The sequence below is a fragment of the Dermacentor andersoni genome, chromosome 6 (assembly GCF_023375885.2).
Source record: "Dermacentor andersoni chromosome 6, qqDerAnde1_hic_scaffold, whole genome shotgun sequence".
Taxonomy (NCBI): domain Eukaryota; kingdom Metazoa; phylum Arthropoda; class Arachnida; order Ixodida; family Ixodidae; genus Dermacentor; species Dermacentor andersoni.
The window spans coordinates 58,053,923-58,080,553 of NC_092819.1; the positions used below are offsets into that span (position 1 = coordinate 58,053,923).

The 26,631-nt window shown below is 46.5% G+C and overlaps 1 protein-coding gene across 2 annotated transcripts; it reads right to left on the reverse strand.

The window, feature by feature from the left end:
• Positions 1-571: 571 nt before the first annotated feature.
• LOC126522800 (SRSF protein kinase 3-like) lies at positions 572-25,341 on the reverse strand. Of its 2 annotated transcripts, XM_050171614.2 has the most exons (14): positions 25,235-25,341; positions 25,042-25,126; positions 21,862-21,965; positions 19,941-20,049; positions 19,182-19,269; positions 18,968-19,055; positions 17,683-17,789; positions 16,411-16,573; positions 13,570-13,872; positions 12,125-12,325; positions 9,627-9,721; positions 8,195-8,302; positions 4,937-5,099; positions 572-3,209 (listed from the first exon to the last, which is right to left on the reverse strand). In XM_050171614.2, the coding sequence occupies exons 1-14, from the start codon at positions 25,257-25,259 to the stop codon at positions 2,878-2,880; spliced, it is 1,971 nt and encodes a 656-aa protein (XP_050027571.1). In that variant the 5' UTR covers positions 25,260-25,341; the 3' UTR covers positions 572-2,877. The 2 variants fall into 2 exon arrangements, with proteins under 2 accessions (XP_050027571.1, XP_050027572.1); XM_050171615.3 differs by lacking the exons at positions 25,042-25,126; positions 25,235-25,341 and adding an exon at positions 24,160-24,329.
• Positions 25,342-26,631: the final 1,290 nt, after the last annotated feature.

A 26,631-nucleotide genomic window follows, 5' to 3' on the forward strand; every position in this document is an offset into this window, starting at 1 on the left:
AAGTTCCTTTGCAAGTCTTTTCGTGGCGCCAAAAATCACAGGGCTTTTTCTCAGTGCAAACTTGCAAACTTGAATTCCAGGCTGCGCTTCAAGTTTGCCGCTTCGTACACACCACAGCCATCAAGATTCAAAACTCCCATACCTGCAGTGGTTCGCTGGGTAGCCTTCGGTCAACACCTGCGCCCGTGTGGCCATGTGTAATTCGGAGCTTTTAATGCTTGGCAGTGCAGCATCTTGCACTAGACAATGACCTATGCATGAATTTCCGAGGCCACGGCAGGCAACACAGCAGATGACAAAGATGTATGCACCACAAACAGAGTTGTTCCCAAGAAGATGCAGCAAGATGGCAATGATCGCCGAGGAAGGCTGCTGCCGTAGTAGTAGTCAGCAGCACAGCTAGAGCTTGGGGCCAGAGGAATCGCCAAAGCCTGTAGATTCCATCCATCCAGGGAGTATATTTTTTTAAGTACCGCAAGCACTTGTGTTTACCGACAACAGCAGACTTCCTATAGCCTCCGTAGACACAGGCACCCATTTGCACCACTAACAAAGCAACAATACCAGTCAGTACTCTTTGGCGAGTTTTATTAGCATAACTTAAAAAGCACTTTTGAAAGAAAGAAAAAAAAAAGAAAAAAAAGAAAAGGAGAAGTGCAACCCCTGAACTTCATTCATCAATTTTTTTTCTTACGCAACCATACAGCATACACACCTCGATACATGCGTCAAAAGCAAGAACGCCTCTTGGGAATAAAAATGCACACTGGGCCCTCGTGAATAATGCAGTTCATTTCACGTAGAGTGCACAGACGCACCAAATAGGTACACACTGCATGCGAACTACGAAAAGAAACATTTCAAACTACCGAGGTGCCAACTAGGTTCAAGTGTCCAGTCCACAGCTGCTAACTAGGCCAGGCTGAAACGCACTCGGGGCTGCCCCCAAGACACTTCACCCAAAAATACAAGACCTTAACAAGCTCCAGCCAGATGCAAAACCTTGCTTCTGCAAAGACTTATCCACAAGCTGTCTCATGGGGGGCAAACCTACAGGAATTGGTTGCGCAATAGCAGTCGCAATGTGAACATTCTAGGAGGTATGGTGGTGCGCAATTAATTTTAAACAGAATCCAGCAACGTAGCCCGACCGTGGGCCCACATTGGCCTACGTCGAGCCCTGTCGGGCTCAGTGGGCAGCTTTAACTAATGCTAGGTACAAGTTTCTGTAGCCATCCGCAGTTTTTCTGGACCAGGCTAGCAGATGACAAGCAATCCAAAAATAAATGCAAGCAAATATTTGGGAGTACAATTCTGATATCAATTAGCAGATCTCGTTACTCAAAACACAGCGGTGTAACTACGTGCAATGAAGCGAATTCCATCCTTATGTCAACAGCAGTGTGATCCATAAAAACCACAAGCAAGTTCCCCAAAATATCTAGCCTCGAGAATATTTTGGCGAGAATTCCGCAAAGTGCTTTCTGAGGAAGCTCTAATTAAGGTTTATTTCTTTACAATAGGCAAAGCTTTTCTCATGTCAATGGTAGCACTCCACTTGCTCCAGGATGAAACACTAAGCAGTTTCCTGCTCATGCAAGCAGCCATTCCAACCACAGCTGAAGTGAACGACGATGTGTGCAAGTATCCCTAAAGCCAGTACTTTCAAACATGCTCCAGTCATCCGACTACAATCAAATTGGTGTTCTGCGCAATGTCAAGAACTGACACCTTGGAATTCACACATATGAAACACCCGGCCCACAAGGTTTCCAAATACAGCATACCTTTTAATTAGCAAGAAGGGCAGCATTCTCAAGCGATCCCTCCAAAGGGTACAATCTATTTTGCAGGATTTCACATGACTCTGTACCGGATATGTCGGCATCAACGGGCAACAGCATTCCTAGCAATGTGCAAAGATACCCTGCCTGACACAGTGCCTGGAACATGGTTGCCCGTAGACACACATTCAGTGCCCAAGTCACGCGAAAGCTCGTGGAAGTGGTCGTACAACCGGAAATAATTACACAAGCACACTGCGCGAGCTACTGTCAGGCATTTAATTACATGAAGCTGGTGAATTTCACTCGCAGACAGTGCTTCATAAATTTTTGTGACATACAGAAAAAGGAAAATGCGTGCCCCCGCTGCAATTTAAGCCGAAACATAGTCGTAGCCATGCCGGAGAAAGGTCCATTCTTGAGGCATTGCAATGATGCAGTCGACTACTTGCAAAACATATCTGATCAGAATGTTGGCGACGAAGGCCAATTTGTCACCAATTCAGCGGTCAAACCTGCAAAGAAAAAAAAATGCTGCTGCTGCTGCACAGGCCACATTACATTTTCTGCAAACTTCCCCAAACTTGCACACAGCTAACCAATGCCAGGATATGCGGGGAAACAAGGGACAGCAATACTATCGCAACTGTGCCTTGCTTTAACAAGAACCAAGTCCTCTCTCACTGTTGCAGCTAGGTTTGGGAGTGAACATAGAGGGATAAGGAGCCGGACAATTGACAAGATCCATATACAGGCCACCTGACACGCAGCAGGGTCAAGCAGAACGAGCGAGCCGAGAAGTAGCAGCCCAGTCTTTCTAAACATAGGGGCTCCAGATATGCAGCAGCACTGGCAGCCAACTGGCGCGCCTTATAGCCACCTCTTGCCAAAGAAGCGCACCAAGAAGGCACCTGCCCCCCCTCCCCCCCCCCCTCCCAACCACTCCCCCAGAAAACGCTGCAGCGTGTGCAAGTTGAGGAGTTGATACGACCCCCTGCTGCTGCTGTCAGCCGCACTTCACCCTCAGAATGCAGCAGGTCCTCCTCTGTTGGAACACACCACAACACACAGACAACGAGCAGGGGCGGCCTTCTCAGGATGACGACGAGGACGACGACGATGACGACGGAGGCCGACGCTGGTTCGGCGAGGAGGGAGGGGGACGCGCCACGGACGAGACGACGGGCTCGTCTCGGTGGGCAGAAGTGCTGTTGTTCCCGGTGCCGTCACTGGGCGGCGTCTGCGCGGCAAGCCAGGGATGCCGCAGGCAGTCGGAGGCCTTGGCCCGCATGGCCGGGTCATAAGCCAGCATGGGTAGCAGGAAGTCGGCGAATGCCTGTGCGTCCGAGGGGCTCCAGTCGTACTTCTCCGTTAGCACCTCGTAGAGGCCCCATGGCTTCAGGTTGCTGATGTGCCTCAGTTCCCCTACAAACAAAAGTCATGCATTTGGCCAAGAGACACATCTGGCAACGATCACATGCAGCATCAAGTCAAGGCACTGCCTTCAAGTAGTCCATCTTAAAAACCACCCTGCCCCAACAAAGTCAGCTCAATGTTTAGGACACTGCACGAAGTAATGTAGACATGAGAGATAGATTGGTTGACAAAAAAGCAGAAAGACTGCTGACTGCATCGTAACCATCTGGCACGCAGCTGACACCTGAACAACAGTCAGCAGTGTGGGAAAGGTGGATAAGGGATGGAAAGATGACAATAAACACTAAAAATATATATTTTTTTAAAGCTGCTGCACGGTCGCACTAGTTTCATGCTAATAATCGTAGTGCATGCACGTTGATCCTCACATGAAACTTCCATGTAGTCAAAGGGCAGATGAAGGGCATTCCATTATTTTCCAATCAACTACAGGTTGCCCTGGCAGGTCTAGCTACTTCGTATTACAGCTACTTCGTATTAAGCTACTTCGTAGCTACTTCGTATTAAAACGCTAACTACACAATTTCTGGCTCCTCTCCGCATTAGCCAGTCATGCGTTTCACTAGGACAATAGCATGGGCTCTACATTTTCATCTGATAATATGTACTATCATGATAATATGATAATACATATGATAATATGTACTGTATATAGGTACTTATAGGGCAAGGAACGCACTCGCACAATAATTGCGCCCCCAACTTTGCTATTGTGCAGTCCCACTATCGAACGGCTGTGCTGTAGTAAATTGGTGCTTGTCTCAACCGTGGCTGCTTATAGCTGGAAGTATGGCTGAGCGCATAAACAGCTGCGCACACTGTTTTAGAGGTAATCTGCCGCATGTACAATGAGTAGATGTGCGAAGATGGCGTGGCATCATGTGAGCTGCCTTCCCACACACTGAAGGTTGCGTAATCTCGTGTTTCAGTGACCTGTTAATGCAAGAGGAAGATGAAGCATTCGTTTGCAGCTGCCAGCATTTTTCATGACAGCGCCGTCCCAGTGTGGGCGACGCTATCAGCCGCGGGGGCGGAGTGCGCACGAAAGCATGGCTGGCTTCACTAATTCGTCGCACGGATGTGAACCTATCGTCAATGTGGCACTAAACTACCAGTTGTTGCAGACTCCCAAATTCATCAGATTTAATTGTTTTCTCATTCAAGTTTGCTTACTTTGATTGCCCTATAATACAGAAAGTTATGCAGCCCCTTTCCATGCAAGAAAAATCTATCGGCGACTGTACTTATTTGCATAAAAGGTTGAATACAACGAAATTTCAATATAACGAATCAAATTGCCAATTTTATCTACTACGTTTTATCAAGGTTTAACAGTACATACAGTGATATGAAATATAAATACTAAGTCATCATTCAACATGTTTCTCCTACCTGGCCCAAGTAATGCTAAGTAGCAATTCATGTGATCATTCAGTTATGTGCCTAGCTACTCTCGTGGCTACTTTCCAGATACCTGCCCCAACAGTGAGATATTTTCATCTACTTTTGGGAATTTCGTGTATAGTTTAGTGCATAGCCGTCCTGTTCTCCAGAATGAAGCAACCACCACTTATATTTACATTTCACAGAGAGGAAGACAAATTCCTCAGCCTAAAAGAACCAATTAAATGAGTGCAAATAAAGGAGGCGGAGAGAAAACGGCAAACTTGGCATCGAGTTCTTTCACGCTCAATCACCGGGCCAACGAGACTGACCTCGCTTGTTGAAGAACTCCCTGGAGTATCGGCCCGAAAAGGCAATGTGCCTGGGGATCTCTCCGAGGAGTTCAATGATGTGGGCCAGGTGGTCTTCGTCTCGACTATAGTCCTCCCCAGAGTGCGGCTCAAAAAGGTAGTCGCCCGTGGCCAGCTCAAATGCCTGCAAGACCAAGAACCAACGGTGACGACCAGGGTAAGAAGATCGGTTGCGCCCGCTTACCACCCTGTATTCACAAACGGGCCTCAACTCGAAACTCCTCCTCGTCTTCACCGTTTGGAGCACACCCCTGGCCCTCGACTGAAACCCCTTTGCAATGGCGCTCCACAGAGATCATGCTAACAACAACACTATTTCCGCTTCAGTACTTCCGAGTAGATTATTGGAAGGCATGGTTTTAAAATTTGAGGCGAGAATTCTCCGCAGAGTGGCAATGACACGCAGTGGCTACTTACAGTTGAGAAGTGATGGGGTCATGCCCATTTTTTTGAGTCAAGGGGCAGTGTCATGAGCAGGAGTGAGCGGAATATTGGATGAGAGGAGAGGGTAATGTTTTTTCACTCTTAACATGCTCCAGCAAAAGAACTGCCACTGCGTGTAACGCCCCATAACAACAACCCTTTGAAAAGAAAACAAAGCGGGCACATATGACGGTCACAAATAACCATGTAGGGTAATAGTCAGGCAGGCCTTTATAAAGATAACTTGAATTATCAGTTCAAAGCAATACCTTATAATTTATTCTTGTTGCGTATGTTCCAAATCCCTCAAATCCCTCACTACGTTGTTGACAGCGTCACGGCTGTCAACAACGTACTGAGAAGGCAATTATCCAAATCCCTCACTCCTTTGGCGAACCACTTTGGCCAAATACACAGAAAAGAACTGCACCTAGAACTGATGCGACCCCACAAAAACTGCGACAACTAAACCACTCACCCAAGCTCTTTCCTAGATACTAATCAGATGTCAAGCAGTAGGTAATTAAATGCACTCCTTACAGAAAACTAAAAACATTATTTCAACAGGCTGCAAAGAGTGCTGAATGTCCAACACGCAGAGCATAGCTTAGCAACCAGGATTCGGGGAGTGCCGCACCATGCAACAACCCAACAGTTTTCCATACTTCAAGTTCTTGTCCAATTGCTTACGCTGGTTCATAAAGAAAACAGGAGACAATTCCATTACCACATCAGTGAGCAAGTGTGGCTATAGTGCCTCTGCTGCAAATAGCTTACGCGACACTTGTACAGCCTGCACTTCCAACGTACAGCATAGGTCGCTTATAACTTGAGTCACCAAAGTCATTAATATCTGCACTATAAGCAGTACCAAATTGTAACCAAAAGAAAACTTCTTAAAGATTGCACATGTGTGAAATATTTAGACAAGCAGCTGCATGTTTCCGAGAACTGAAAAACCCAACCGGGATGTTTTCAACCGTTTAAATTTAGGAATGTTCAAAGGTTAACATCCAAGGACCTGCGGTCTTTGTATGAAACAAAGATAGAAAAAAAAAAAAAGAAAAAAACCATATAGACAAAAGTTGGAGTCTTAATTTTTCAACCCTGCTAGATTATTCAGGATTACCTGCAACTCCGCCACCAACCATGGAAAATTCTGGAAACATTTCTGAAGTGATAAAACACAGTATATTTACTTTCCAACCAAAAACAGAAGAGCCAAAGAGCAACAATGTGCATGCATTTTATGTGGAGCAAGCACCGTTGAAAGGCAGCCGAAGCAAAGGCTTTTCTGTTGCCGAGGAGGCCTAGGGTGCGATCTTGTACACATTCCAAAATCGAACGGAGGCGGTCCATTCTTTACGTCATGAAATAAGCGGTCCGTTCCGTTGCATTCGCCCAATAGCAGATAACATGGAATGATTGACAGCAGCAAAACGCCACGGCTCACGTCACAATTGATGTCATGGCGTTCGTCACTGTTTAAATTGACCAATCGTGTGCGGCTCGGTGGAACGGACCGCCTCCGTTCTATTTTGGAACGCGTACAAGATCGCACCCCTAGGCAACCCATGTGCACCCGCAGGGCATGCATACAATGCACTCCCGCCTCTGCTGCGGCAGCTTATCAATTTTGTTCCCCGTTTGTTTGCTCCGCTTTCCTCACTTTCCCCTCGGCAGACGCATCTTGTTGAGAAGCGCGCTCGTTATCTTGCTTGACTGCAAGATTTTTAGGCAGCCCCATCAGAACCGGTATTTTGTCTCATGCGGCTGCGCTATAAGCTATATGCGTACACATGGAGTTCTATGGAAGGTTAAAGTGGTTACGTTACAAGTGGTCTGAGCTGTGGCGGGGGATGGTGTGCCAAGAATTCACACAAAACTGAAGAGTACAGAAAATTCAGCCTAGTTGTGGTGACCCTTAAAGGGACCCATATAAAATATTAAAAATAATATATTCAATAACATATCAATAAATATCAAGCTGTATATCACAAAAAGCAGTGACAGACTTCTAGGCCAACCTATCGATCAAGCTTGGCTTAAAAGGGCCCCGAACGACTCTTTATCGAAGTGGAGAAGGCACTTGAAGTGAAAATAGGCTATTTCATTGAAGAAGTACTTCAATGCGTTGGGCAGAAGCGGAGTTGTTGGCAATCAAACACGGCCTCTGCTGTGCTCTTGTACCTTCAGTGCCTTGCACTGCGAAGGCTACTGCGAAGGCCTGCCCACAACGCTCCACCTTCTAAATGTCACCATGGCGGGCAGATAAAATTTCCACTTTGGATGTTAACGTAGATGCCACAACTTGCGCCTTTGGTGCCCACGACGAGCCAAACGCAGTTGTCTTCAGCGAGCCGCAGTGCGCTTAGCCAGTGGACTCGTGGTGGCACCCTGTGGCAGCCACGGTACGTACGCCATGTAACGGACAGCAACTTGATGTCAGCTATCGGCTAACAGCAACTGTCTAAGAAAATTACGAAATAGTGCGCCCGATGATGAAACAGTGTGTCTAGAAGAGAGTGAGGACAGGGCCTTCTGTTGAAAAGAAAGCATTTGAGAGAAAGGCGACTTCGCGACCCACTTGCGAGCTCCACGCACCGCGTACGACAGCAAAACTTGGCTGAGAAGTTCCCAGCAGCGTATGCTCCCCGTGGACTATGTTATTTCCCCAAGCCCGAGGGGTGGTTCAAGGCCTCCTTAATATTTTCTTTTAGCATTTACTATTTACAGACACATGACACGCACTATTCATGCTTTGTGAAGGCCTATTCTGAACTAGTCATCACGCACCATGCAGGCTGTGCTCCAGATGTCGGCAGGTGTGCCGTAGCCGGCTCCCAAGAGGACCTCGAGGCATCGGTACTGCCTCGTCTGTATGTCCTCCGTGAAGTGGTGATGCTACAGGGGGAAGAAAAGACGGGAAAGAAAGCCGCAGGTAAACAAAAGAAATGAGACCCTTCCAAGCTCAAATCCACAAGAAGCCATAAGCTGCAGCAAGTACGGGGGCACTACAACAAGAAAGCAAGCACCTACCAACTCACCAACAATGCGGAGTGGAGCAAAAACTATGTTTTATGTCAGCCAATGTCAACCAGAAAAGAGGACCAGGAGGAGGGCCACTCTGTTGTCCATCTGATTTCCCTGTGCATGACGACGACTGAACAACTTTTTTTTCTTTTTTTTTTTCTTTCGGGCTTGTCCCAAGCCGTAACAACTTGCAAAATGCCTTCTAAGCCAGCACTTACGCAAAGGTTTACCATGTGCTCTTGTGGCCTAGTGTTTGTACCTGCTACCACCTTTGGAGAACACTGTATTTCACAAACTTTTCCTCATTTGAGCCTCGCGAGGATCTGGAGAGGTTATGAAGTGCAGTGGAAGGTTTGTTAAAAGCTTTACGGAAGGATTACAGAGCACAATGGGCAAGCTCTTCTCCCTTGTCTAGAACAGACATACAGCTCTCGTTAAGGATTTGCAGTCACGACCTTGACACATATAACGATACATAATCGCCACTGAATCAACAATTTAGAATTTTCCCAGACCTCAATGCAACGAGTTATGGTAGTGTTAAAGCTAATGAGGTGTTCCCATTCATATTATTCCAAGCTGTGCTCACACTTACAAGACCTCCATCAGCATTTCTCCGACTACAATCGCACGCCATCTGACAGGGAGCAGCTGAGCGCTACATGGAAACGCTGCCTTTTCTTCATGGCAGTGATGTACAAGACCCAGCAGCCCCATCCAGGATTCACTACACAACAAAATTTTTTAATACTGCTATTACACCTTCTGATGTCTACGGGGTTTGGGCTGAGAAAGCTGAGGGAAGTACCACAGTCAGCCTTTATCGATTTGACCATGATGGAGTGTGCGAAACTGATTTTATCCAAGCAAATGTTTTTATATGTTGCTTTTAGAGACTTCTGAACATGGTAAGGAACGTAAGAATGAACTGTTGAACAGGGAGAGGCTGACTACACGGCAAAGTACAGTCATCTTTCTTTTGCATGGCTATTGCATGACGAAATTTTCACACCCTTTTCTCAATTAGCAATCATGTACCTTTTCTACCTTTTAATGTTTGTATTGCTTAATTCGCTGTGTAGTTATGTAATGCATTGTATTAATTTATGTACCTATTAATACAACAAACCCTGTCCTAACACATCACAGCACAAAACAACTTCTACAAGCATTGCAAGGAACCAACTCAACTTACCACCCAGCAGGCATTTCCAAGGTCAGCTATTTTTACAGATATATTACAAACTTCATGCACAGGATCGGCCATCTTCTCTGGAGGTTTTTGGTTTTCTAGACAAAGACAAAAAGGAGGAAATTAGAAAAGCAAATATAAATTTTATTTACACTACCTTACACATGTGCAAGACTGCTGCCTGCCAAGCCACAAGAACAATCAATCAATCAATATTCTACAGAATTTCAGGACAGCATAATCTGCAACCTCGTAAGCTTCCAAGCACTTCAATGACGAAAAGGAAGCACAAGAATTTCTTTTTAGCTACCTTAGCACCTTCATTCATGAATTATGGACTGTCGATAAATGTGAAGGTACTTAATTTTATTCTAAAGCACTGCAGATTCCAAAGAAAGTCAAAGTGGTAGGATCATGCTTTGTGCATTTTCCAGCAAGTCGTCATAAATAGAGTACAATAAACGTTCATTAACTCTGGCATCTCAAAATATGGGTTAGGTCGAAATTTTTTCTGCGCGTAGAATTACTTTCCGCTTCAAGCTATTCTGATAGCGAAAACTCGGACTCGTGGCCGCTGCAACCATTCACTCGAAAATTCTCGAACATGATAAGCCTACAGAGCGAATACATGAGTAGTTCACACAGGCACAGCTCACTGTAACAAAGGCAGCACAGCAACCGATCGCAAATGGCTACTGCGCCGGTGGGAAACAATGAGGAAGAATGCTACCATGGTTGCCAGCAACAAGCGAGCTACTCCTGTCTTCTGTCCTACTCATAATGAAGAGCAATCTAAGCAAAATCAGCACTTCTGCCTAGGTATATACAGTTAAACCTCGATATAACGAAGCAGGTAAAATCAGCCATTTCTTTCGTCATATCAAAATTTCGTTGTATTGAAATTCGACCTTCTATGCAAATAAGTACAGTAGCCAATCTATTTTTCTTACATAGAAAAGGGCCGCAGAATTTTCCGAATTATCAGCCAGTCAAAGAAAGTGAATTTTAATGAGAAAGAAAGTATACTTTGATGAATTTGGGAGTCTGCGACGAATGATACGGTTTCATGCCAGGTCGACGATATCTTGACATAGGCAGTACGAATTAAGCGAAACTAGCCATGCTTTCGCGTACACTTCGCCTCCGTGGTTGATAGCATTGCCCGCACTCAGACAGCGCTATCATGAAAAGCACCGCCAGCGGAGAGCGAATGCTTCGTCTGCCTTACTCCAACCGGTCACCAAAACGAGATTACGCAACCGTCGATACTAAACGCACGGGAAGACAGCTTACATGTGGCCACGCCATCTGTCTCGGCACGCCAACCCTGCACACGTGGCAGACTACCTCTAAAGAAGGGTGCGCGGCTGCATATGCGCTCAGTCGCACTTACAGCCATGCCCAGCCACAACCAAGACATGCGCGCACCAGAAATCGCGATGTGCGCCAACTCACATCCCTCCCCTCGCACGCGCTTATTGCATTACAGCAAGTTCACTCCCCCTCCCCCTCTTTCCCTTTGCTCGCGTGGGGAGGCGGCACTGGTGTGTGAAGCCACCACCTTTCTTTGCCAGCCTCGCACACTTTCACTCGCACCTAAAGCACAAAGTGTGTGGGGCACGATAGGTTCTTATCGCACTCCGACTTTATATGGAACATGATGCGGCTTCACTTTTCCAGTCGCTCCTTTCGCGCTGCGGGCATCAGAGAGGTGCGTTTGCGAGCAGCCACTTGTAATTCAATCATTTGACCATCTGCGTCGGCGGAAGTTTCCATTTATTGCATCAGTATTCCTATGCTGCGGAAGCGACATTTTGTTATATTGAAATTGCATACAAACACACTTCGTTATACTGAGGTTCTAATTAGGTACATGGTGTTCTATGGACAATAGGTTATGAAAAGTTAACACTTTGTTATATTGAGAATTTCGTTATATTGAAGTTCCTTATATCGAGGTTTAACTGTACACTGAAACCTCGTTAAACCGTAGCTGGCCGGAGCTCGGGAAAAGTATGTACTATACAGTAGTACTGCTTAACCGAAATAGCACTAGATCGCCCAGTTACCTGTCAAAAACGAAACTCGGAGAGAGTGCGATGAAATGGGAAAGAACATGCAGTATTTATTTACTTCGCGCGACAAACGTGTTATTTTCGTTTGATGTCACGGCAGCCTAGCAGTGACAACAGCTGCCTCAAACTTGCTGAAGCTGTGAGCCAGCTTTTCAGCCAGGCCCCTCTTCGCGGCAAACACTCTCATGGCAGATTCCTCGTTGGTGTTACATATTCTCCGTGCACAGGCGCGGTAGTGTCGCAGAAGTCGCTTTTCATTGCAGGGTGCTGTTCTCGTCGCGACGATTGCATTTATGAGGCTTAACGGTTTAACGAGGTTTTACTGTATAAGGAAAATGATGGCTATATGAAGTGGGGGCCGCACTTGCATCTGCACGGTGCAAAAGATACAACGAAGCTGGCAAAGCACAGACATCGTCAACTCACCAGGGCAGGAGGCCACCCTCCGCAGTTGCGCAGTTGGTGTGGGGGGTGCCAGGGTGCTTTCCGACCGTTCAAGGCGGCCCATGGTTGTCCGCGCGGCTCCGTCTCCCCGGTGACCATTGCAGACATCGCCTCCGGCCCACGAGGGGTCCCCGCCTTCCACGCTTCGGGTCCAGTCCATGCCGTCTCCAAGCAGTGCACCCTCTGCACAAACACACCCAGCCGTTCAATTCTGTGAACACCTAAACAACTAGTAAGCTGTACTTGCAATACCCTAGAATCCAGCTCCTTCAACTGGTGAATAGCAGAGTTAATCTAAAATCAAATCAAAATATGGGGTTCAACATCCCAAGGTAACAGATAGGATACGAAAGTTTTCTTCGCGGGTGGGGGGTACCTGATGTTTTTTTCTACCGTATTCACTCGCGTAATCATCGCACCCCTGAATTTTTTCGTCAAAATTAGATTTTTTTTCTTTCTCATGTAATGATCGCACCCTGCACTTGTCGCAGCGATCTGTCGTGTGCAAAGTCTAGCTAATGATGATAACGCTTACCATCTGTCGAATGCTACGCGAATGACTCTTGAAGACATACCAAGCGGTCTGCACACACCCAACATTCTTAAGCAGATGCCCCATTTCATTCCTTTCATCACTTTCCGCACTTCTATGAAAAAAAAAAAGAAAAAGCTACAACCAAACTTGCCTCGGCTTCATAATGGTTTTGGTCAACGACATAAAGGGCGCCTTTTGATTCTTCTCGTCTGCACTCGTGGGCACGCAATAAATCGCAATCGGCAACGATAGCCGCCACGTTTACACTTATACATTAGAAGTGTACCCTATTTATACGCCAACGCTTGTAACGCAGCTAAGATATTCGCTCACCCTTAGTAGAAACATGCCATATTAGGATAGCAGTGAAAACAAATGCTGCAGTTTCCGCAGCATGCCAGCCATATGTTTCTATGTCACTGGCAGTTAAGCGCGCCCATCTCTGTTTCTGTCCCCTCAAAGTGGACATGGCTACGTTATTGTCGCAACTTGCCGATATTAACAATAATGTTCATTACTGCTACGGAAGAAACTGTTTCAATGCGGGTAATGTACTCACGAGAAAAAGAAATAATCGCGTTCGGCTTGCTCCTCCGGCCGCTATTTTTGTTTTGGTGTCCCGCACTGACAGCGGCAGCTGCCTGCTTGTCACCCCGCAGCAAATGCAAGATGAAAGAAGAAATTTTTTTTTTCCGTGGGAAATTTAACCCGCGTAATGATCGCACCCCTAAATTTGCGTCAATTTTTTTGACAAAAAAAAGTGCTATCATTATGCGAGCAAATACGGTATACAGTAGAAGGGATTCACTCCCAGTGGTGATATTACCAGCTACATGCTAATGAACTGTACTGTACACATGCATGCAGCCTGCGAGCGCAAGCGAGTCCTTGCCTTGCGGCGGCATGTCAGGAGGGCTGCCCAGGGTCGGGCCCCCTCCGTTGAGGGATCCGCTGCCTTCCTGTTCACCGTGGCCCCCTTCCTCCTCGTCCTCCTCCATGTCGAGCTCCTCCAGCTGCTGCATCTGCCGCTCAAGCAGTTCCTGCTGACGCTTGGCCTTCTTGCGCAGTTTCTTCTTCTTGTTGCGCGACATCTTGGAGGCGGACCCTCCGCCTGCACCAGCCGCTCCAGCTCCGCCAGCGGCACCCTCAGACGGCAGAGTCGGTACCGTGCGGAGCTCCTTGGGGGCCGTGCTCACTGCACCAAGGCACGAACAGGGCTTTCAACCTTCCATTGCCATCGATTGACTGAACAGATAAATTGCTTTAAAATATCCACGCAATGGAGAACAGCCACGATATTAGCCAAATTTAGCAGCATACGTGGCTTAAACAATCAGTGTTCATTTAGTACTGAAGCGCATGCATTTGGGCTGGTTGGTTCATGACTTGCGAGAGGAAACAGTGCAAAATAACAGGACACCAGAAAGGGACCGACATTCTCACGTACTGCTATACTGCGCTGTTTCCGCCCAAGTCATTTTGTGCACTGTGATTCCTCTGATCAGTTAACACTACAAATTCAATTGAAAAGAAACTGCAATGCAAGTTGAGAAAATGAACCAAAAGAAGCAATAAGAAGCATTTGCTGCCGGAGTACTTCCGAAGTTATCCCCAGAATGGTTGAATTGAAGCAATCGACTGCTTCGCAGTAATACTACCTATATATACAGTTGTTGAGATCACATCAAAGTATCATCAACACGCCAAATTTTACCGCGTCAGAACAACGAGCTGCGGCTGAAGCTTGGTGCATTGAGCCAAGGTTCGTAGACATCTTCATCCAATGAATGTCACTAGTTGAATGTCCAACTTCATTCTTACAGAAATCTGACGGAAACGATGAGACCTCACTTTATGTCAGAGAACTGCATGAAAAAAAAAAAAGCACTACTAAGGAAGCTCTCATATTAAATCCAAATCCCACACTGCCTCCCCTCCTTCCCACAACTTCATGTGGGGAGGGGGAGGGGAAAGCAAATGTCCTCACTGTTTCACAAGAAAAGGGTGATTTCCCAACCTTCAGAAGTGTGCTGTACTTAGGGAAAGCCAATTTATAGGACACCTTGTTTGGCCGTGGGTGAATGCCTTATAATGTTGAAGATATCCGAGTCTTTTCCTGTGATAGTCTGTTGTGGTGCTATTGCTTTCTTGTACATTTCATACACAGTACACAAAAACATGGGTGTAAATGATCAGGCTCGGCAAAATTATTTCTCATCCTGTAGATGTCTCTGCGTGTGCCTACAGAGCAAGAAGCTGCAATTAATTCAGCTGCAACGTATAACTGCCTCACTGATAACTGATATAACCTATTTCAATAGAGTCAAGATATGGGAATCAGAAAAAAAATCTGTTCAATTTGTTTAAATTAACTGAATTGCAAATTCCAGTAAATTAAGTTGAATTGCATGGAAATTCCACTGTATCTGTACAAGAAACAAAAGCTAGTCGACAACGAAATAATCCTGATTTGCATGAATGCTCAAGGAATCTTTTGCACACACTGCAGCTCCACACTGCAGCTTTTAAACAAGTGACACAAATTCTTGAAAGCACCACACCAAACACTACACATGCTGCAGAAATTCATTTTCCCCAGCTAAGCATACAACCCCGCCGGCAGGAAAATGCAAGCAAGATGGCACTAAAAGCAGACTACAAACCAGTAGCAACGTTTTTATGCTGCTCAGCTAGGTGGGTTCTCATAGCTAACATTTGGGTTTTTCGGGCACCACTGATCTAACGAAACATGGCAGGGTTATTCACATGGACAAGTGCTTCTAAGAACCTCATTGCCATAGCAGCCAACCAGGGGACCTAGAAATTCGGAAAAATCGCAGAAAGGGGGAGGTGGGCGACAATAGTACAGGAATGGCAATTTCGCTTTTTTTTTTTTTTCAGGGCCACAGCAACATCAGACATGGCTGCCATAATGGTTATCAGACGTATTGGTGCTTGTACTGTGACCATAGATGGCACATGCATGCTTGTATAGTATTTAATGAATTCATACTATGACCTGCGATAGTGGCCCCTTTGCACTCTAAATATGCCTCACCAAAATATTTTGCATGTGCTTTATCGCGTAACAGTGCTTTATTGCAGTGAAGCTAACTTAAGTAAACCGGGCATTATGCAATGCATATTACACCTTTGCCTCATGCCCACGTATGGCTCTATCTGAAACGAACCATTAGGCCTATACTGGCTACACACAAATGGCATGTGTTCAAATCTTGACTGTCTGGCTGCCTAGTGCACAATGATAATTACGATGCGACTATGCTGCATTACGCTTTTTTCAGGAGATTTATGGCGGTGCCCATGGAGGATTGGTCTGCATTCGGGAGTCCCCCGGACAAACTGGGAGAGTTGGCAGATATGCTTTCCGACTCTGCTGTGGTGACCTCAATCAGAAAGAGCACGCAAGCATCAATGCTACTAAGTGACTGCTGTAGAAAGAGGCACACAAGCTAATTGTGCAGACCCAGTGTTATTTAACATTAGGCAACGGCGTCAATGCCAGCACTGACCGACATTTACTTGTAAGTGACAGCTACGTGTGACCAATATTGGCCAATATTGACGACATTAACAACGCATTCTGACGCGAGTGCAGTTTTTCCACACTTTCTTTCTTTCCACTAGCACGGCCGTATGTTGGCGCCCCCCGTTCAGACTTACTTTATTTTCCATGCAGTAGGGCTGCACGAGATAATGCCCAGATGCTCACCCAATGAACCAGGAAGGCGTAGCCCCATCTTCTGCCACTGGGTGGCCTCATAGGCAAGCTTGCGGACGTAGGCGTCGTCCACAGCTATCAGGATGTTCTCAGGCTTGATATCCGTGTGGATGATCTGGCACTTGGTGTGCAAGTACTCCAGACCTTCTAGCACCTGCAAGCACCGCACACAATTAGGTCATCAGGCCTCGGGTTAGCTGGCACCACGAGCCAAATGGTCGTTATGCTAATGGAACACTAAAGAGACATAGAAAATCATACTAAAATCTAGACAGACAGATTGCGTTCTCGAAATACCAAATAAAAAAGTTAGCTATGGAGACATGGTGTGCCAGAAATTATGCAAGAATAAAACATGGATAATTTAAATCCTGGGGTGTTGCGCACCAACTTCGCAATCCGATTATGAGGCACAGCGTGGTGGAGGACTCCTGAATAATTTTGACCAAGTGGTAGGGATACTTTAACGTGCACCTAAGTCCAAGTTACACGAGCATTTTGCATTTCGTCACCATCGACATGCAGCTGCTACAGCCAGGATCACACCAGCAACCTCAAGCTGAGCAGAACAATGCCGCAGCCACTGGGCTACCCCGACAGGTAACAAAGCATGTATAATGATGCCAACTTGAAGTCCCTTACGACAGCAATCCAAAATCAAAAAGGGGGCCGGGAGTCAGGTAAGCAGGGACAACGTGCCTCAGAAAGGCTGGCCTTAGACAATGATAGGTGCACCTATCGAAACATTGGCCAGCCTTTATGAGGCACTTTATCCCTGTTTAACTTCTATAGGAGAGAAATGTATGTCGAGGAGCCCAGCCGTGCTTGCCCCTCATCTACACAAGTGTCGTATGTTTTAGTTACTTGCATTTACAGGTAGCTTAAAAGCCGAATGGCAGCAAAGCACTAAGGTGTGCAAGTTGTGCACGTTCTTTTTTTTTTTTTTTTGCTTAAGAAAAGAGGGCCACTGATGCACTAATATGTGGACTAGCCTGAGAAACCTTGCTTCGACATTGGCAGCGAGTGCGATTAGCATGCAAAAATGTGCCAAGCTCGCACTTGACTCCCACGCAAGTGGCAAAAAACGAACTTCTGCACAAAAGTGCGCATTAAAACTGCAGGAGTCGCGACCGTGATATCCAGTTGCGCACTAGATTCGAGGACACGGTGTTACAGAGCAAATACAGTATAAGTGCACCTTACAAGCACAAATGTTAGCAAGATACATTTTTAACGGAAGCCAAGAAGCTACAGTTTCTTTACCTGTCTGATGATGGCTCGCACATTGGGTAGTGGAATGCCCTGGTAATTTGATCGAATGATCAATTTGAGTAAATTGTGTCCCAGTACTTCGAAAACCATGCACATATCTGAAGAGTCACATTAAGGACACCAAACACTGCAAAATCAGCAGCAAAGTTGAAACTGCATAAAAGCCACTGCATGAGCTTTTCCACAGCAGTGATGCAGATAAGTGAGCAATAACACGAACACAAACAAGTACTATACTCCCATAATGAAACGCGACAGGGAAATTTTTAAGTAGAGTACCCAATAAGCGCAATTACTATTCACGAGTGAAATGTCACACCACTGTGCAACAGGTCGCTAAAGGTGGCACGAACCATGATCTAAACCTAAGAGCAGCAAAAATTATGTCTGTGTAACAGGACCTGGAGATAATGAAAACGAAAGTACTACTTGTCTTAGTTAGGCCTAAATTGATGCATTTCATTCTGCGAGGATATTACACAAATCTGTGACAAGAGCTCTGCTGTCGCGTCACTGCTGTGCACGGCAAAGCAACTTTTGCACTCATTAGAGTCTGGAGTTAACCTTTAACACCAGGTAGCTGACAGTAAATCCCAAGCCGTACGCATCTTTGGGGAGTTTATTCAGAAGAAGCAAGCAGAATGTGTACTCATACTGCAAAAGGCAGGAAGAACAAACGTCTCGCGAAATATTCTTGACAAGTCTCCCTCATGAAAGTCTGAAATATACAAGAGGCTGCAATAACTACTGCCTCTTGTCGAGACCTGAATGAGCAAATCAAGAGGCAACAGTTTTTCAATGTCTCACCAGTTTATACTATCGCTAACCACAACAAGTATTCCGCTTCAGAACATTCCAAAACAGTTTTGCCCCACGGGACAACAAAACATGTCGCACACACTGTCCAATCTCTCAACATCTGCGAGCTCAATAATTTGCTAATATTTGCAATTTGCTATTAAGCTGTCGCAGAGCAAGAACAAATGAGAGCAACTAATCATACCCTAGAGGTGCTGCACATAGCCTGCCGATCCTCCATGCCTAAATCTGTCTGTCTACTATTAAACTTGAAGCATACACATTATAACAAGAATAAAGGGATCTAAGGGGCAAGATTTTTTTCGTTAGCCCCAACCATACCAAGAAATATGCTATGAAGCCAGAAATGCATAGAAGAAATTCACTGTCATGTGTAATTGAAACGTTAGCCGGCGCCACTTCAGGCCAAGGCGGCTGATACATTACGAGATGCGTGCACTACAGTTTAGAAGGATACGGGTCCCGTTGACTCCAGAGATCTTGAAGTCGTCGAGAAGCTGCACCACCCGCTCTCGGCATGTGTCGTCTGTATCGCTATCTCGAACCTAGAGCGCGTTAAAAAAAGAAATGTTGGGGAAGAGAAGGGGGGGGGGGGGGGGCAAGTGCTTTAGAATAAGCCACTGTACTTTGATCATCCTTTGTGCACCCAGTGAAAAAAAAAAAGCACTCACCGCCTTGAGAAGCTTGATCTCGTCTAGGGCAGTGTCTGTGTAATGCGAGGCACTCTTCACAACTTTGAGGGCCACAAACCGCTTGCCCCTGTCCGGTAAGAATAAAAGTTGCAAAAAACGCCGCGCCGATCATAAAGAACACGGTTAAAATCAATTTACTGGCTTCTGAAGTTTACACGACTTCCTAGTGCCTCTCTGGTTGTCTCGCTACTACACCCTGGAAATTAACTGCCAAAACTTATGCAGAAGTACCATCCAAAATAGACCATAGTGAAATGGATTATCATACTATCCTATCGATCACTACCATGAATAGCACAATATATGTGACACAGTTCATCAGACACACAGCAGAGGTGTACAAGCACACCAGCTTGGAGAATATGCAATCATTACCAACCGTCGGGCTTTATATATCAAAACTACTTAATTGGCCATGAGGGACACACTGTAGAGGAAGGTGCAGAGATTTTATTTCGACCACATAGGTTTTTTTTAGCCACGCACTTAAATTCAAGCACACAATCATTTTTACATTTCGTTCGCAACACGATGGGGCCTTTTTCTAGAAACGCCTTGAAGCGCTTATTAGGGCTGCTCTTACTGGCAGTCGCAACATGTTCACTCTTCAACCAACACTATGAAGAAAATGGGTTGTTTCCTCGATTTCTTTCAATCATCGTGTGCTGACAAGTGTCTGCCCACACAAGGATTCATACCGGAATGTGGGCGAAAATCGGGAACAATTTGGAAACTCACACGAGGTCCCAGCAAAGCCAGACGGTGGAAAAGTGGCCCCAGCCCAGCTTCCGGACTACGTGGTACCGACTGTGAAAGAGGTCTCCTATCTTCACCGGGTGGTAGCCCCCTGCGACAGACAAGTCAGAATAAAGAGCGGTTTTGCAACATGTTCTGCTGTGTTAGCACAGCTGTTAAAGACTGCTGAAATGTTTGAGTACTTAGCAGGTTGAGAAGCAAACTTGCTAGGATTTCTTACCATTTGCCAAATGACATCCCAGCAAGAGGAAATACACCAAAAGTACAGATTAGACTGCACAGGCAACCTCCTTAAAATAACACTGGTGAAGACCCCACCTACCCTTGGCTTTTGATTGATGGTCACCTTGTATGTAAGCAAAGCAGCAAGAACTGTTGGCAGCACAAAGTGGCATGTGCCTCACACTATTCGCGAGCATCTCGCTATTGGCCCCCTGTCAGTTTAGGCAGCAAGCCAGGCACAAAACATTCTGGCTACACAAATATGGGCCAGACTTGACAATGTTTACAAATACAAAGTGTGCGCGACAAATCACTATGGTGTACAACGGTGCTTGACATGCTAGCCACTGCTTTGAGATTACATGCTATTCATAAACCTTTGTCCTGGTACATGGCTCACAAATTCAAGCGCTCCAAACCGGCATTGAGCACTTGCAAACCATTCACCAAAATTTACTGAAATTCTAACATGTCACAGCTATATATTCGAAAGCTGTGAATGCTGCTCAAACACAGACAAGACCATCATCTCTGATCATGTTACAGCAACAAGGCTATAGCACTGAACACTGCATGTTTATTGCACAGCACCGAACATGGTTATCACATCACAGTTCTCAAAGCACATGCTCAAGAACTGTACAACATTAAAAACAGTGACATAAAATGTGCATACCTACAGTTTTCTCTCACTGAGGTTCAGTTCACTGAGCACTCGGTTCAGTACATAATGCAAGTGATATCCTAAACCTTACTGATCACAAGTGATGTCCTCTTACCATGATAGGACCCATGTCACACAGGCACCCGTAAACTCCTTTTAACTCCTTCGTCTCTCATCTCAAGGGAGATGAACTCAGTGTCGATCAGCCACCCTCCCGCTAATGGAGTTTAATGAAGCTGTTAGCGCAGGAAGTCGGGCGAGCTCCCTTTACAGCTGGAGGGAGCACTTGTTCCCATAGTGCTTAAGATACAAATGAAAAATTCACTTTTGTTTGTGCTTAATTTACACTTGCTTGTAAATAAACAATTTTGGTTCCATCATAAAAAAAGTTCAAGCAATGCTTGCTTGCTCACATTTATACTTGGCTGCTTCCCTGTATTCTCGACCCAGAGCACCTTCTCGATAATACACAGACACCATCGTTCTCTCCTTCACTGCAGGTTTACCGCGCATGTGTCATGTCATGGTCGTGCCCCGTCATACTTATTGTGTGCAAAATCACCGGGAAAAAAATGTTGCAACCAGGCCACACGATTACAGCCAGAACGGCAAAAATCAGCAGCCGTGCCAGGCCGTACGCAAGAACACGGGTAAACACATGGTTTCCAGCGTCGCTCAAGGCATCACAATGTTTATTGAGCGCATTTTACGTTTAACAGAAGCATTCAACTTCTTGCATTAAATGTTTTCATTTTTAATTGAAACAACTTCAGGTAATATAGTTTAAGCAATTAGAACGGAAATTTTTTGGGCACATACATTAACCGAACAGTGCCCAATGCGCCCCTGGCAGCTTTTCTGAAGAATCCGATGGTAGCTTTGTGGCACAACCACAATTCCCTTGAAGTCAAACTCCTTTAGGATTCTCATGCTCCATTAGATGAAGGCAGTTCACGAGCGCCTGTGTGTAAACACATGTACGAGGCAGCCAATACCAAACAGGCAAGGGACACACACCTTTGCAATAGTCCCTAGGATCTTCTTGTTCGTCATCGTCAGAGCCCAGGATCTCCTCCTCTTCCTCCTCATCCTCACCCGCATAGTCGTACTGAGACTCATTCCTGGCAGCGCAAAGAAGCACGCACAAAGGGCACTGCTACAGATTTCAAACACATCACAACCAAGCGCGCCATGGTAACATGAGACCACGTTTTTGTAGCAACACAACATACATTTGAATTTTTTTTTTAATTAGCACGAAAGCACAAAAAACAAGAAGGTCAATGAAACAGTTGTAAGCGTAATATATCCTCCTTGCCATTGACACAAGACCTCTACAATGCCCCTTTATCTGATGCACCACCAGAGAAAAAGCGAATGTAAAGCAAATGATGCTTTACAATCAGTTAATTCTCTGAACGTTGAGACACGAATAAGGCCTTGTGCAGTGGTTCGAGTCGGTAATGATAAAAATTTATACAAGAAAAATAAAACAGCCAAGCATGCATAGTTCAGAGTTATGTACATGAACTGTAACATGCACTGCTTCAGCATAAGAAACGGCCCAAGTCATTCACTCTGCTAAACAAAGGTCATTCCATTTTTGTCAATTCTTATCAATACTCTTTTTTTCATGAACACCTACACCGATGCTCAAAAAAGAACCTGAACATACAATAACAAGTTATACCACAAGAAATGCAGAAACATAATCTGGCACACAGAGACCTTGCAGCAACATAGTGTTAAGCACGAGCAAAAAGATTATCGGCACATTCAACTGGTCATTTTATAAGTTTGGCTGTGCTACAAAAGTGGTTAGTTACAGGTGTTGTAGCGACAATAAGACATTGCTAATTTGATTGCAGCCCACTTATGCTCGCACTAAAGATTAGTTTCTGCGTTATGCAACATTTGCAGCGCTGCCAGTGTACTGCAGGATGACCAGTAGAATGTGGCGTGTCACTGCTTCAACCAGAAGGAAACTTCTGGTCAGAAGCAGAAATTGAAGGCCAGACGCGAGAGTTGTACAGACGATCCTGTCATTTACTTAACGACCCGCTGACGCTGAGAAAGCGTTTAGGAAACGAACACACTTCCTGTGCCGTAAGGCATGACGCAAGTAAGTCGTCAAATAACATCTTCGCAACTCCGGCAGCGACTTCTCTGGTGCAACGCAGCACCAAAGGCACGGCGAATCGCCACAAACATTAAGGTTCCCTCATTAAGGTTCCCTTCCCGGTATTAAACGAGCGGACGCAGGAGAACCGACAGAAATCAGAAAGACGAGATGCTTCCGGCACAGCCCCACCGCGATAAGCGCGCGAGAGAGAGCGGCTTCACTGCAGAGCACGGTGGCTTCGCAACACTGGCCAGCTAACGCCCTCCCCGGTCGTTCACAGGTGGCAACACCGACCACAAGCTGAGCGACTTCAACGCTAAACCTCAGTACACTGCATTAATGCGACAGTATTCAACAGCACACGTTCGGTACGAACGCGAATGCCTGTGAACTTCAGTTTTCAGTAACAAGAATCACCGGCGTTAGAAACGCGACACATCAGGACGAGCAACAACCCCAATGTGCTCTCAGGAGCCCTATGAACGGGGTGCCGTACCACGGAAGTCAAAATGAACACTCGTATGTCGTCATTCGTGCAGCTATTAGTCAGCCTAAAATGCACCGCCTTACCGGAAGGAGCGTTTGCGAAACACCAAACTGACGGTCGCCGCGTTCGGCTAAAGGGAAAACGTAAACTACTGTTGCCAAGGGACATAAAAGACGCAATAACGACTTAAAAGCGGCAATCGGACGTTTGTTTAGAGGAACGCCGAGTGAAACACGATGGAATGAACTACGATCGAACGAGCGGTGTTCGTACAAGGCGTTCCCCGCAGTGGAAGGCCTCGCCGCCCCGTCGATGCTCTAGGTGCAGCAACATCGCCGGCTGCACAAGCATTTTTCTTTTTCCCGTGACGACACAAGTGAATCGATTCAATCAATACGCAAGTGACCTGCTATATTCGGTCCCGTACAGAAACCGTTGCACGCGAGCGAACAGTGGCTCCCTTTTAAACAAAAAAATATATATCGGAGGCGAGGAACAATTCGGCTCACATCACAAAGCGCCGCTGCGCGTAATTCCACGAATGAAGAACGCGCCGCGCAGGCAGGCAGGCAGGCTCGCGGCGAACGAAAAGCGCGGTACGGCATCGATGCCTTAGGACAGTCGCCACCGGCTAGCAAAACAAGGCCGGCAGTGTTTCGCTATCGGAACCTAAACGAGAGAGCGAAACGACGATAACAACGAAAACCTGGGTTCGTGAACCGGTGCTGGGGCGAGCATGGTCGAGTTGGATGACCGGATTGAATGTCTCCCGGTGCGGTGCAGCAGGACACCGGACAAGGTTCGCCAGTCTTGCAGCGCGCACAGCGCGCGAGGGCAATGAAAACGACGAAAGGATGACACGAGACGAGCGGACTTCTAGCGTGCTGCCACCTCCATTGACGCCGCCAGCGGAAAACACAGGACGACGACGACGACGACGACGACAACAATAATAACAAAACACGGCGAAGAAAAGAAACGAAGCGCGCTTCGCTCACGCTCAGTTTCGCGTGCTTTCTTCTTCGCGGAAGCACGCGCACAGCAAGAAGCGATCGCACCGGCGCACTTCGACCGTATAACACTTATGCGCTCAGCAGACGTCAAATACCACTGCCTTTCCGTCCGAAGCTAGTCCGTAAGCGGCAAACTTCCTCCCTTCCTTAGAACACTTCGGCAACTCTACCTAATTTAGGCTTACTCGCAGGTCGCGGCAGCGCACCTTTCACATCGCCGCCCCGCCAAATGAAAGCACAGTCGTTGCGTGCGAGAAAACGGCACGCTAGTGTTCCGGCTTGAACGGGCACTTCGATGTCACTGCTGAGCGAGGTGACCCGAAGAGGTGATCCCAACTTGTCGCCAGCGAGCGCATCGGGCCGCATTTGCCGAAAGTGTCACAAAAACTTCGCAGCGACAACGATGACGTAGCTGCGAACTTTTCCCCGCCGGCTTCTAGGACTACGTGCGGCTACTTTAACGGCGTACAGACACGCAGCGAGAACGAGCAGGCACTTCGAAAAACGTAACGGTAACCCCGAGCGACTGCAAGCGTGCGGTAAAAGCGACGTAGATGGTAAATGCCTAGGCCTACCGCTTCTTGTCAGATGCATCGGAGCGACCCTTGAGCTTGGACTTGGGACCTTTTGAACGCTTCTTTTTCGCCTGGATGGCCATAACTGCGTCGGGGAAAAAAAATTTATGGATGTCTCTTCGCCGTCACCGTGGAAGGTTTATAAGGCCAGAGCTCGAGAAACACGTCGAGTTTAAAAAAATACTATTCCTACCTTTTCGGTTCACATCGGCATTCATCTTGCAGCGGGGGCACACACAACCCACATTCAAGTCAAGGATGGCCTTTGATTCTCACATTGCTACGGCTGTTGAGAGTACGCCAGCAGTAAGCAACTATAAACATTATTGTTCAAGTCAACTGAACACATTAAAATTTGCTTTAATGTAATTTATTTGTTTTACCTATAATAGAAATATTTTTATGCAGGCAGAAACTGGACCTTTTGTTTCTGTAACATCACCGCCGAGATTAAATGGAGATCTCGGAGGCCATGTTTGCAGTGACCTCACGCACGGATTGGCCTAAAGATGGCAGCACCATCTCTGTTAATTGGCCGGCGGTAATTTCAAATTCTGCTGCGAGCGATTTGAAGCGACTGCAGGGGCAAAACCGCCACTCACTGTATTGAAGTGGTGTTATGTAAATCTCCTATGTAGTGCTTTTCTGAGAAAAGCGCAGAACTGCGATGGAAAACGTGGCCTGTCGGGAAACAGTGACCCGTGGAAACGTATTTTATGGACACAAGTGGAGTTGGACCGCATCGACGATCTAGTGATCAATTATTGTTCACTGTTCACAAAAGGGAAACCAGTCCGAGCTCATTTACTCATTTGCTCATTTACCTCGAACTGCAGAAAACATAACCGTTAGTTTAAAGGGACGGCAAAATAATGGATCCGCACTCGAGAACGGCAGAGGAGTAGGTAGTAGCTGTTGGAGTGGTCTGACGAAAGACAGGGTCAGGTTATTCGAGTACGCTGGAGCCAGTGGCGTAGCAACAGGGGGGGCCGGGGGACCGTAGGCCCCGGGTGCAAGGGGCCAGTGGGGGGGGGTGTCATATACGTCTGAAGACACCCCTTTTTCCGCCGGCTACACCCGGGGGGGGGGGGGGGGGTGACAGAAGACCTATGGGCCCCGGGTGCCAGACGACCTATAGCTACGCCACTGGCTGGAGCGATGCCCTTTTTCATGCAAAAAATTGGCTTGTGGTGATGACGATCGATGGTAAGTTTATGTTTCTCAAAAATTAACCAAATTCTCTCCGTGGCGCTTGTGCGCAAAAGAAGTTCGATCCCCGACTAATAAGCGGAAATGCGGGTGGATAATAATAACAACGATCATCATCAGACAGGCTTGGCTAATCTACATTGGGCAAGTATAGGGTCGGGCAGGTAGGCAAAACAATGACGCCCGCTAGAAACATACGTAGGCACGCGGTAACTAGGGATCACATCGTACTCATGCGCTTGTCCAGCCTGCGTGTTTCGGCGGCGACCCTGAGGCCCGACGTCAGCGAGTTTCCCACGGCGTTCTTTTTTTACTCTTCTTTTTTTTTTCTCAGAACAAGAGCGTCTCCCTACGAGTATCACCCACGTTGATCTCTCGGGG

Bases quoted from the DNA above. Each gene is read 5' to 3' on its own strand.
- LOC126522800 (XM_050171614.2), bottom strand. From the start codon at position 25,259: ATGAATGCCGATGTGAACCGAAAAG. The intron at 25,127-25,234 runs GTAGGAATAGTA...TCCCCGACGCAG, and splicing joins TGCCGATGTGAACCGAAAAG to TTATGGCCATCCAGGCGAAA. The intron at 20,050-21,861 runs GTGTGTGTCCCT...TGTCTGTCGCAG, and splicing joins TCCTAGGGACTATTGCAAAG to GGGGCTACCACCCGGTGAAG.